The 13,031-nt window shown below is 43.2% G+C and overlaps 2 protein-coding genes across 4 annotated transcripts in view; one reads left to right on the top strand and one right to left on the bottom strand.

Annotated features, from left to right (window-relative positions):
* The window catches only part of DEK (DEK proto-oncogene), a 41,814-nt gene extending 41,026 nt beyond the window's left edge, over positions 1 to 788 (top strand). Inside the window, exon 12 of the transcript XR_003103855.3 lies at positions 359 to 788. The gene's annotated coding sequence lies outside the window, so the exon portion shown is untranslated. The remainder of the gene's footprint in view (positions 1 to 358) is intronic.
* Positions 1 to 13,031, bottom strand: part of KDM1B (lysine demethylase 1B) — a 43,085-nt gene that overhangs the window by 8,641 nt on the left and 21,413 nt on the right. For all 3 annotated transcript variants that reach the window (XM_006072518.4, XM_044927569.2, XM_006072517.4), the window contains 8 exons: positions 11,390 to 11,566; positions 10,962 to 11,036; positions 8,608 to 8,745; positions 7,556 to 7,727; positions 4,636 to 4,763; positions 3,373 to 3,504; positions 2,704 to 2,778; positions 499 to 615 (listed from right to left, as the gene is read on the bottom strand). In XM_006072518.4, coding sequence (XP_006072580.2) covers positions 499 to 615; positions 2,704 to 2,778; positions 3,373 to 3,504; positions 4,636 to 4,763; positions 7,556 to 7,727; positions 8,608 to 8,745; positions 10,962 to 11,036; positions 11,390 to 11,566 — 1,014 coding nt within the window. The remainder of the gene's footprint in view (positions 1 to 498; positions 616 to 2,703; positions 2,779 to 3,372; positions 3,505 to 4,635; positions 4,764 to 7,555; positions 7,728 to 8,607; positions 8,746 to 10,961; positions 11,037 to 11,389; positions 11,567 to 13,031) is intronic.

The raw sequence follows: 13,031 nt of genomic DNA, 5'->3' as shown, positions 1-13,031 counted from the left end.
GGTAAAGAATCTGCCTGCAGTGCAAGAGACCCAGATTTCATCCCTGGGTCAGGAAGAACCCCTGGAGAAGGCAATGGCAACCCACTCCAGTATTCTTGCCTGGAGAATCCCGTGGACAGAGGAGTCTGGTAGGCTATAGTCCATGGGGGTGGCAAGAGTCAGACATGACTTAGCGACTAAACTATTACTGCTACCACTAGTGAACAGTAGATATGAAAAGCAGGGGGGAAAAGAATTGCTTATTTATATACCCAGTTCAAACCCTGAATAATGAAAAGTCTTTCTCCTGAATCAAAACTTGCAGAGCTCAGTCCGCTCTGCTCTTTTTGTTTTGATGATATCCTTCTGTATTCTTCAGGAACAATTACTCAAAGGAAAAGGAAGTCTTCAAATGTGATATGGATTCAAAAATCACCTATTTCCCAATACCAGAAGTTTGGGGATCCCTGTCATCTGATCCTCATCTCTCTAGTTTCCAGGCTTAAGTAATTCAGTCACCTTTTCAATGATGCCTGCTCCTAAGCTGTTGATGGCCTTCATCTTCTTGTCTGACAACGGTGGATTAAACTGAATGGCACCTTTCTGCAGTAAAGCCAGCGGCACAGTGACTAACACCTGTGGGAAAGAATGAACCGTTTACAGTCTGTCAAGTGTTTATCAATGTACCCTGTTGGGCTGGAAATCTTTCACTTATAAGCTGGGGTAACTTCTAATTGAAACTGTGTGATGCGTGCTGACTACTAAAAATACCTGCTTTCGTCATTTCAGAGCAGGCTTTTTGAATCACAGCCTGAAACTCTACTCTAATTTCTCTAAAAGCCAGAATACAAAGAAAGAGTCAATGGGCCAGGTCAGGGTCAGGCAGAGGGGGACACAGCAGGGTTAATACACCTAGCGTGTTGTCCTGAGCCACGCGCTGACTTGCGGTTTCATAAGGCCTGTGAGTGTCAGTCACTCAGTCAAGTCTGAGTCTATGCGACCCCATGAACTGTAGCCCACCAGGCTTCTCTGTCCATGGGAGTCTCCAGGCAAGAACACTTCGGCGGGTTGTCATGCCCTTCTCCAGGGGATCTTCCTGACCCAGGGATTAAACCCAGGTCTCCTGCATTGCAGAGAGACTCTCTACCATCTGAGCCACAAGTTCAGTTCAGTTCAGTGCAGTCGCTTAGTCATGTCTGACTCTTTGCGACCCCATGAATCGCAGCACGCCAGGCCTCCCTGTCCATCACCAACTCCCAGAGTTCACTCAAACTCATGTCCATCGAGTCAGTGATGCCATCCAGCCATCTCATCCTCTGTCGTCCCCTTCTCCTCCTGCCCCCAATCCCTCCCAGCATCAGAGTCTTTTCCAATGAGTCAGCTCTTCGCATGAGGTGGCCAAAGTACTGGAGTTTCAGCTTCAGCCACAAGAGAAGCCTATGATTTTATAAGGTAGTATTTAAAAAATTTTTTTACCATTAGGAGGCATATTAGATATTGGCCTGATTCTCACCTGGGGAATCACAAATATGGATGCTACTGACAAGTGGTTTTCAACTCTGGTCACATGTTGGAATCACTTGGGAAGCTTTAAAAACATGACCAGATGAGTTCAGCAAGAACCTATGTGTGGTGGGGCTTTGTAACCTTTCTGTTAAGCACCTCCCAGGTGATTCTACCCAGGGAAGGAAATGACAACCCATTCCAGTATTCTTGCCTGGAAAATCCCATGGACAGAGGAGCCTTGTGGGTTACAGTCCAAGGGGTCGCAAAGAGTCAGACATGACTTGGTGACTAAACCAGCACCACAGGTGATTCAGAAGCGCAGCCAGGGCTAAGAACTGCTGCTAGTCCAAAGTCTATATGACCAACACTCACTACCTGGCTAGTTAATGGCAGGAACAATATGAGGAATTATCCATCCCCCCTGGAATTATACACTACCCTGTCTTTCCCATTTGACATGTAAACCGTCATTTCTGTATGAATACCAAGGACTATGAAATATTTTTAGTTACCTGAAAAAGCATAAAACACAGCTAATCTAGGAACTAGTGGTAGTTCATCAGTTACACTCTTTGGTAAACACTTCAGACATAATTAAATAAGTCGATGGGGTTTATTAAGCCCCCTCCACCCCCAATACTTTGTTTTCCAACACTACAGAAATCTCAATGTGATTTCATTTATTACATTACAGCACCTTTCACAGTCCACCTACTAAAGCTGTTTACAAAAAATTCAAATGACATAAAAGTACTTCTGCCAGTTTCAAGATAAAAACACAGAGTGTTCTCGACCTGAAAAAAGGTTCTCTGGTACAAAAACAAAGACACCACCCACTTAGAAACCACTGAATTAAACAAAGGAAAAGAGGTTGCTAAAATGCAGGACTTCTCAGAGCCTTTAAAATGCTCTTATTTAACCCGAAACATAGACTCATATATCATACTTTACAAACTTATTTGGCCAAAGAATTTCTTCCCTTGTTCAACTCTCAGAACTAATGCAGACTACCCAGAATTCCATCTGCCATGAATCTATATGCTGGTCAAAGAATTAAATCTGATGTGTACATCTACACACAACTAGTGGAGATACAGAATTCTGCAGAGGTCAAATAAGGTTCCAGGGAGATGGCTAGAGGCAAACTGCTTGGTGGAAAAGCCTGGTCTCCCTCAGTCCCAGGCCCCTGGCAGCACGCAGCACAAGCACAGCGCTTACCTTCTGCGCTGTACACACCGCTCCATCGGTAGTGGTAACTTGTACTTCATCTCCAGAATAGTCAATACTCTGTACCTGCTCAAGAAAAGCAATCATGGAAAACATAATGAGGGATGGAACCACACGATCCGGGGTCCTCTCCAATTCTTTGATGATGGGAGTTTACATTTCCAAGGCTATGGGGAACCACTTCCTGGCATTCGAAGAACTAAACAGTTATCACTTCCTTCAGGGAACTCTCCCTCAGTCATTAAAATTTATAAACATTATGTCAGAATATGGAAAAGTCTTTATAACTTCGTGTAAGGTGAAATACAGACACATATATGTAATTGCCTCTATGATTATAACCATGTACAATATGACTTCATAGAAATATATATTTGAAGGGAAAATTTAAGCATGAAAAGAACCGCGCTGGATCAGGGAGGTGGTGAGCAACCCGAACGCTTGATTATTAATAAAAGTGCATCTCAGTCACTATTGTTTCCAACAACAGCAGCGACCTAATCGACAAGGATAATACAACTAATCATAGTATCAAAAGTACCTGTAGACACTGGCTGGACATCAAAGCAGGCGCCTGTCTGCTATGTAATCTACAAATCCCAAACTTCACATGCGCCAAACGCCACCAAACCTGAGCCACCCACCGCTGTGGACACTCACGGGAGACCTGAGCCGGATGTCCAGTCCCTCAGCCAGTTTTTCTAAGATGACGGAGTATCCGGGAGTGAGGAGGGTGTGGTCACCGGCAAACTGGGCAAAGAATTCGTTGTGGTCCCAAGAGCGAGCAGACACCTGGGAAACACCAGGAGAGGTTGGAAAACAAGAGATGGTGGAAAACCTGCGGCCTGCACCCAAGGGACGAGAAGAGGAACCCAGGGTGGGGAAAGCCATCCCAGGCAGGAGGACAGAGGGTGAAACAGGAAGGGAGCGGGGGTGACGGACGAGCAGCTGGAGCCAGGTGGATACTGCTGCCAGGGGAAGGAAATTTCTCAGTAATGCACAGGAAAGCTTATTTTAGAACAAAATGTAGATATGATTTGGCCATGGGTACCACTCCCTGACAAAAAGATGTATTATACATCAACAACACTAGAAAGGGAGAATTCCATGAGAGGAGACCCGCATCTGATCAACTCCATATAGAAATATGCCACCTAGATGTCTTCAACATGGAAATTCCATAGAAGCTGAAATGCAGCATGATTTTGGAAAAGTGTTATTCCAATTGCAAAGAATCACTGAATGCAAACATCAGTTGTTGTCCCTCGCCCACCCCTACCAAAGAGGATAATTAAGTCAGGGATCAGTCACAGAACCGTGATTCAACGTGCAGCATATCCAAGTCGTATGATCAGAGTTGGTGACATGAATGGAAAAGTGAAAGTTAGTTGTTCAGTCATGTCCAACTCTTTGCAACGCCATGGACTGTCGCCTGTCAGGCTCCATGTAATTCTCCAGGCAAGAACACTGGAGTGGGTAGCCATTTCCTTCTCTAGGGGATCTTCCTGACCTAGGCAGTTTTAAATTTATTTTAGCAAGACAAACAGATCCTAATTGCAAAGATGCTCTATTCTGGCTTCTTAATAAGAACAGTGTTTTCAGCTCCCAGTTGCACAGGCACGCCTTGAGGGCCCCCTGAAGAGGGCAGTGGACAGACACAAGCTTGTGACTTCTGCCCCTCAGCACAATAGCCTTCCTGTATTCAGGTTTATAGCGTGAGCATCTTCACAATCATTATTTGCAGAAAGGCTTCTCCTGCTTTAAAGAATTTGTTTCAAAACCACCATGGGATTTGTATACTCTAAAGCTGTGGTTCTGGGACTTTTAAGCAGCAGACCCATTGATCCCCCATTATCCAGACCATTGCAGGCTCAATGTTTTGATATGTAAACACACAGAGAAACAAGCATGTTCGAAGCCCACCTGATGGAGGTTGCTGCCACAGGCATATTCCAGGTTGCTGAGATGGAACTGAAGCACCTGCTCCTCCAGCTCACTGAACTGGATTCCAGACTCTTTGATAAAAGCTTTGTAGATCTCCTCTATCTTTTCTGCAACGGGAATGGAGCAAAGCAGGAAAAAAAAAAAACAAAACCAGTTTGGACATTATGGTCCAATTCCTTATCCTTTGCGCTCCACCTCCTTCAACCCGCAAGGCCCCAAACTTTGGAAGATCTTTCCCAGGTAGTCCCAGGGGAAAGGGTAAATGTCTTGACAAGGTTGGTTTCTCTCAGGAAGGAAAAGCGTATCTTAATGGGGCACGAAGCTATGAGGGCCCTATGTCTTCAACCCTGTTTCACTTCTGCTTAGTGGAGAACCAATTTTTTCTTTTGCTTGAGATAAAGGAAAAGTAACCTCCGTATATATAAATACAGAGAGAGAATTCCCATTCCCTTTCCGCTCCTACTGCACCACCTTAAAGTCAAGTTCTTATAACAGCTCACCTCGACCAAAAGATCTATCATAGACTGATGACTGGCTATCATGTCTTGCAAACATTCCAAATATTCCACCATGGACTTTCACAAAGGCAACTTTCTAGCTCAACACCTTTAATTACTGGTTCTCCATTGCCTATGTAATAAATTCCAAAACCCACAGCCAGACAGAGTGAGCACATTTTTAGCCTTTCCAAAGACAGCAAACCCCACCTGCCCACTCACTCAATCTTTTCCTGGTAAATGCCAACCCTGCAACGTCTGCTACTACCATGCTTCTCCTTGGAATGCCCTCCCCCCGCACCCCGGTCCCATCCATCCTTTATAGACCAGCATCACCTGGTCACTACCAGCCTCAGCAATCGCTCCCTTGGTTATCAACCCCCAGCACTTATCTACCCCATTCAACTAGAACTTTCAACTACATATGCATGTCCTTGTGTTATCATTCCGATGATTGTCTTAGATTCCTTTTGGCGGGAGGTGGAGGGGGAAAAGGCTTGTGCCTGACAAATATCTCAGCAAAAATGACTTCTTTATAATGTTCCCAGTGATGACAACCATCCAGCGGAGACACAGCAGACTCAAAGCTTCTATAAGGTATTCTGCACGTGCTTGACTAGAAACAGAACTGGGTACCAGTTAACTTTTTTTTCTGAAGGTTCTCATTAATATGTTCCATTCTTTGAGCCGCTTTTTTTTTGGCGGGGGGTGGCAGCAAGAATACTGGAGTGGGTTGCCATTCCCTTCTCCAGAATATGTTCCATTCTTACGCTAGACTGCTGTATGAAGATGTCCACAGCATCTTTGTGCTATGCTCTTGTTCCTAGACCTCTGGTTTTTTTCCCAGTTTCAGTACCTTCTCATACCAATCCCATCCTTGTCTCCCGCCATGCAGTTTTTGTTTTCCTTTAGGTTTCGTAAAGGTGTGGGAAGCACCAAGATTGCTAAAATAGTACATAAAATTAAAGTAGAAGCAGGCTGAGAGAAGCCTTAATGTGATTTCTACGTAAAGAACATTTTAAAGCGTTAGTCCACTTGCTTTGTGAAATTCACTCTAGCTTCTAACTACTTATACTTTTGTCTTCTGAGCTAAATCTAATGAGGTGAGAGCTCCGCCAGCTGAGATACCACTAGGCAGGCTCTGATGTAACCTCATGTCGAGATGGGGGCATTATTACTAAAGCTTTTCAAAAAAATATATCACTATGATAAAACAACTACTTATAGAGTAAATATTGTTGGTCCTCCCGTAATAACTTAAGTAAAGCCAAAACAACAGTATTAATTTCTGTAGATGATGACCCTGAAAGAATCGTAAAGAGAACGCCGCCCAACAACTATCACACAAACACTAACCAAATTCTGAGAACATCCTGCAAGTCTGCCTAGTCACTGTCTTCCAGAAAATTCAACAACTTGCCACTTGGTCTGGACACTACCACATTTGGCTAAATGATCCCAGTCAACCCCAGGACGTTTCTAAAAATGTTCTGTTATGGTTTGTCTGTCAACACTTTTACTAAGGGCGGTTAGAAAGTGGGTCGGTCTCAGAGGTGAAGAACTGAGGTCATGGGGGGTGGGGTGGGATGAGAGGATTAAAAGAAGAGACAGACAATCCCTGCTGAGAAATTTACCCCAAACGGAGATGGAGCGTATGCCAGAACCCTCACACAGAAACACAAAGTTGAAGCCAATTAACACCCTGACAGTTGAGTTAAAATGCTCACAATGTAAGAGACTCCAATATGCTCCCGAGAATTACAAATGAATACATTCAGGTCATGAAATCATAGGTTAAATAAATATCAATTTAAGAAGCAATGTAGTAAGATCTCAGCTGGCACCCTCAGGGAAATGAGCTGTTACTGTTAGGTTTTCTAGGGGGTCGTGGTGAATATGGTCCATTTGGTACCAAAGCCTGAAAGTTTTGGATTAAAATTCTTAAATTATAATACAGAGTCTTGCATTCTTAAACAAAATATATATAAAAAAAAAAATCTTAATCTTCTGTCTGAAAAAGGAAAAGAAATCCTGGCACATCGAAACTCTTATCTAGAAAAGTCGTTATATGGTGGCTAGTTATTCACATAGAGCTTATCACATGCTTTCTTAAAAGCAAGCTCTTCTGGGAAATTGAAAATTAAACATTTATGTGATTTTTTTTAAAACATTGGCTATTGTGTGAAGTAAGCTGTGTGTGTGTGTGCATGCACACACACACATCTAAAGGTCCCTGAGGCAGTTTAGCTCCCCTTTGTGGAATGGCCAGTCCAAAAGGGATGTTCCGAAGGACTATTCTCATTGGGTCCACCCAGGCTCGTGGATGAATGATGCTACCGCTGATCAAGCTTAGGTTAGAATGAGACTCAGATGGAACAATCAGAACACCATTCTCCCCATACCTCCTAAAGGGACATCTTGGAGCTGAGTCTTATCCTTCCTCCACTCAGAGACCACATCCAAGAGAGCATTAAAATGAAAATCCATGCGCTTGTCAATAGTGGGGTCAGTTATTCTTCCACCTTCCTGAATTAAGTCACATCTTTCTCCAAACTTATGCATGCTGATGCCAAGCTTCAAAATAATAAGAATAAGAAGGTGAAAAGTTTTCCCTGGAAAAAATAGGTACAGGTTCTAAGCTGCAATCAGACAGAGCTCTCGTGGAGCAAAGGGTCAGTCAGGATCTCTCAAAAATACAGGCTGATCAGGTCATGACCACAAAGGAAGGCAGTGAAAAACCAGCATGGCACCGGAGAATGGGGGGGCGCCAACAACTGCTTCCGGGCCATGCCCTCCACCGAGATTTATCCATGCTTCCGACGCTAGTGCTGCGCACCGCCCTCCCTGCTCTGACGCCCTCTCTCCTCTGCGGGATCTCACGGGAAAGAGCACACAAAAGCACAGACACTCACAGAAGTTGAGGCTGAACTGATCGTCAATCGATAGTTCACAAAAAGCCTTGGTCTTCAAAGAAATCAGGTAGGGTTGCTCAACGAGAGACAGGAAGCCCAATTAATTCTCAGATAAACAATGAATACTTTTTTTAAGTATAAATAGGTCCCAAATAGTGCATGCAAAACATTCCATGTGATACTGGGACATACTTATATCAAAAAAATTATTGGTGTTTATCTGAAAGTCAAATTTAAATTGGCATTCTGTATTTTTGTTTGCTTAATCTGGCAACCCTACAGCAATAAGCTAATTTAGTGGCCTGCAAATTAACACACAAATATAATTACAGACCGAGGAGGGGGAGGGGAGATTAAGTCTTCCAGTTCCACCTTAGGAGAAAGGAAGACTGTACTTGTTCTTATTTACTTTTCAGAGGGGATGAGGGGCAACAAATCATTCTGTGTTTATTACATGTTATCTAGAGGCATATTAATATTGCACACAAGCAAACTGAGACCATCTTTTGTTCATCTACAGTACAAATCTTAAAGAAACTCACTTGTTCACACATGAGTGCTACTGGGTTGTTAACACAGCCGTTGACAATCTGGGCTCCTCGTCCCACCGTGACGCCTGTGAAAGACTTATCATCCCATACTCGGCCTCCGATTCTGTCTTTGGCCTCCAGGACAGTCACCTAAAAAGACAGACAATCGGAGAAGCTGAAGAAGATGGAACAGTCATCCCAAATGCAGTACAAAGGTAAAGTGACACAATAAGACGAGTTTTGCATCTCGTTAATATATTACCATATTATTAGAAAAACGACTTTAAAAAGAGGGCAGTGTGTCAAGGATCCAGCAATTCCATTCCTGGGCGTCTCTCTGGACAAAATTATAATTCAAAAAGATACACGCATCCCCATGTCCACAGCATGTCCATAGCAGCACCATTCACAATAGCCAAGATGTGGAAACAACCCAAGTGGCCATCGACAGATGAATGGAAAAAGAAGATGCGGTGTGTGTATATGTATACACACACACACACACACACACACACACACACACACAGGAATACTATTCAGCCACAGAAAAAGAACAAAATAATGCCATTCGCAGCAGCATGGATGGACCTAGAGATGATCATACTAAGTGAAGTCAGAAAGAGAAAGACAAATACCATATGATATCACTTATATGTGGAATCTATGACACGAGTGAACGTATTTGCAAAACAGACAAAAAAAAAATCACATGTGATTCAAAGCATGACCCCATGGGCTTGGCCAGCACAGACTGGTCCCACAGCCAGATTACTTTATCTCCTCCAGATTTCTGATGCTGGAGGCGGGGGAGCTGCTCTCAGGTGGATAGCCCTGTGCCTCAGACAGTGACCCTGCCCTTGGTTGTAGAAGCTGAAAATGGGAATCCTCTTCCGTGCAAAAGCTGTCCTTTCACCTCTGGAGCCCTAGGAGCGCTCCTTCAGAGGGCTCCAGGAGGCTCCCCGGGCTACGCATCTCTGAGGTTACTCAGAGGCATCTATTTCCTAACCAGGAGGGGTGTTTCCCCAGAGAAAGGGGAGAACAACAGAGGTCTCTTGAATATTCTTCTTCCTCGGACCTAAACTCCTCATTTCCTCCAACTAGAAAGGCTACAACTCATGACTGTCCACCTTCTTTCTGACTTCAGATGAACCCAGAACCATCCATTTCTAGTTTCTTTTTTCGTTTATAAGAGGAAGGCTGAATGCTAAAGAAATCTCGTCCTCCCCTGACTTTGGCTAGAAATAACTTTTTTTTTAATCGAAATATAGTTGACTTACAATGCTTCTGGTGTACCACAAAGTGATTCAGTTATACATATAAATATATATGTATACATAGAGTTTTTTTCAGGAATAACTTTCCCTGTAACATAATATGAGTTTCCCAAGCGAAAAACAAGAAACCTTGGTCCTAATATCTATTGCTGAAATATACATATGGCCAATTAAAATACCTCACTGCTTAATACCTCTTAGACAATATTTTGAAATGCTAACACACTTCCTATAAACTCAACTCAGATTCTCCCGTTTTTGTCAGTAGTATATATAGAATCCAAGATGCAGATCTTGCATTCCACCAAAAGGAAAACCTCTGAGGCATAACCACTGAAAACTTTCTCATTTCTGAAACTCCGCCAGCACAGAAGATGCTGTGAAAAATGTTGATTCTTTTAGCCACACAGAGCACAGCGAAAGACTAATTCAATTCTACCAAATTGATTTTCACGTGTGGTTTAATGGAAAACCCAAGTCCTTGCAAAACAAATTTTTAAAAAATGGAGAAATGAGTCAGACCTAGGAAGTCCCAGAAATCTGGGAGACTTGAATGAATCTAATGGAAATTAGATACTGAATTGCACAATTTTTTTGTAATCGACTCTATTTCGGCTAATTTTTAACAAGTAGAATAAGGCAACACACTAGATAAAAAGAAATAATATAGCTAGCTAGTGGGAAGCTGCTATTTAACACAAGGAGCCCAGTTAGGTGTGTTGTGATGACCTAGGGATGCGGGGGGAAGAGAGGTCAAGAGGGAGGGAATATATATGTATAATTATGGCTGATACTCATCATTGTATGGCAGAAACCAACACACACACAAAATAAAGGATTCCTAAAATTAATAAAAATAAAATGCATTTTGATATGAAAATTTAAAAAAGAATATCTTTCCTCGGGGAAGAAGGCTACCCCAAATATGGTAGTTTAGTCGCTAAGTCATGTCTGATTCTTGTGACCCCGTGGACCATATAATATATGAAGCATTCTTTGCTAAAATCAGGAACTAGTTTCCAAGTCTTGGAAAATTTGGACCAAAGGAGCAGTTAACCATCTGTTTTCGCCTCCATGTTCCCCAAGTCTTACCTTAATTCCAAAGTTATGCAGTTGCCTAGCAGCTGCTAATCCGGCTGGACCAGCCCCAATAATGATGACTGATTTCTTTACGAAAAGAAAAAAAGAAACAAAAATCCAATTAAAGCAATGAAAAAAAAAATGTACTAGAAGAAGCCAACTGCCAAGCAATGTTAGTTCATCTGTATTTCTTTGCTGTCCCGTTTGTAGAAAGTTATTTCCCTAAAGAACACATCAGTACTTGTCCTAAGCCATCCGCCCCTTCCTCTTTTCTACCGTTGAGGGGAACGGTGGTTTATATTCTTTTCCCTGAAGAAACGCATAATCTACAAAAGTCTCGCTAAAGCTTTTACAGCGATAATGTGAGTTTTACTTGTATTATTAACGTACGATCATGTATCATGACCGTTGGTAGCACTGCTCGAGTTACGGTCACCTACGTTGTGGTAATCTTTAGGCAGAAGATGCTGGTCAGGGCCGACGCTGAGAACTCCTGTGTTGATGAGACCTTTCCTCGTCATAAAGTAAAGTATCCTCTCCACCTCCTGAACGCATCGAATGCGCACGAGACCCCGGACGATGATGTGAGGAATACATTTCTGAGGAGTAAGAGCTTCCTGTGTTTGGAAATAAAACCAGATTGTTAAACTAACTAACCGAAAACAAGTCTTGGTTCCTCAAAAAGGGAAAACACAGGATGACCATGTGACCCAACAATTCTATTCCTATGTATGAAAGAGCTCAATACATGAATTCTATTCCTGTGTATGAAAGAGCTCAATGCATGGCAGCATTATTCGAATTGCCAAAAGGTGGGAATGATCCAAGCGTCCATCAGTGGATGACGGTATAAAGCAAAAGGTGGTCTATCCATACACGAAATATGATTTGGTCATAAAACGAAATAGAGTACTGACGTATGCTACAACAGGGAAGAACCTTGAAAATGTCATGCTAAGTAAAGAAGCTGGTTACAAAAGCCACGTGTTATAGGATTCCATTTATGTGAAACACCCAGAATAGGCAGATTTTATAGAGACAGGAAGTAGGCAGTGCTGTGCTTAGTCACTCAGTCATGTCCAACTCTGTGGGACCCCATGGACTGTAGCCTGCCAGGCTCCTGTGTCCATGGGATTCTCCAGGCAAGAATACTAGAGTAGGTTTCCATGCCCTCCTCCAGGGGATCTTCCTAACCCAGGGATTGAACCCAGGTCTCCCACATTGCATGCGCACTCTTTACCATCTGAGCTACCAGGGAAGCCCAAGAACACTTGGAGTGGGTAGCTTATCCTTTCTCCAGGGGAACTTCCTGACCTAGAAATTGAACCAGGGTCTCCTGCATCACAGGCAGATTCTTTACCAGCTGAGCTACCAGGGAGGCCCAGAAAGTAGGTTAGGGTTGCCAGAAGCTGGGAGAAGAAAGGAGTGGGGAGTCACTGTTTAATGGGTGTGGGGTTTCCTCTTGGAGTAATGAAAAAGTTCTGGAACTGCAGAGAACTGATGGTTATACAACACTGTATATGTACTTAATGCCACTGAATTGTACATTTTACAATGATTAAAATGGTAAAAATGATAAATGTCACGTGCACGTTCTGTATGGTGTGTTCGTGCTCAGTTGTGTCCGACTCTTTGTGACCCCATGAACTGTAGCCCACCAGACTCTTCTGTCCATGGAATTCTCCAGGCAAGAATACTGGAGTGGATTGCCACTCTCTTCTCCAGGGGATCTTCCCAACCCAGGGATCGAACCCTGGTCTCCTATACTGCAGGCAGATTCTTTACCATCTGAGCTACCCAAAAAAAAAAAAAACCTCCCAGGGTAACTGGAATCTACCATTTATCACTAAGACATAGTAAGACCAAAGGGAGGTCTGCCTGGTGAAGGAGGAAAGAAAGGAACAAGAGGCACATGGCAATCTCTGTTTTATCACCTAAGTTTCCCCTTGCAGAGAATGACCGATATGGGGAGTGTGGGTGCAGAGCACACCACAGATATATTCCTGACTCAAAAAATCACACAACAAAGGCCGTTATAGAAACCCAGGCTGCTGCCGGCCCTGGGATCTGAAAAAGCTGGGT

The sequence above is a fragment of the Bubalus bubalis genome, chromosome 2 (genome assembly GCF_019923935.1).
Source record: "Bubalus bubalis isolate 160015118507 breed Murrah chromosome 2, NDDB_SH_1, whole genome shotgun sequence".
In the NCBI taxonomy this organism is placed as follows: Eukaryota; Metazoa; Chordata; class Mammalia; order Artiodactyla; family Bovidae; genus Bubalus; species Bubalus bubalis.
Note: the sequence above shows the minus strand (reverse complement) of the source record. Positions and strands in the feature narration are given on the sequence as shown.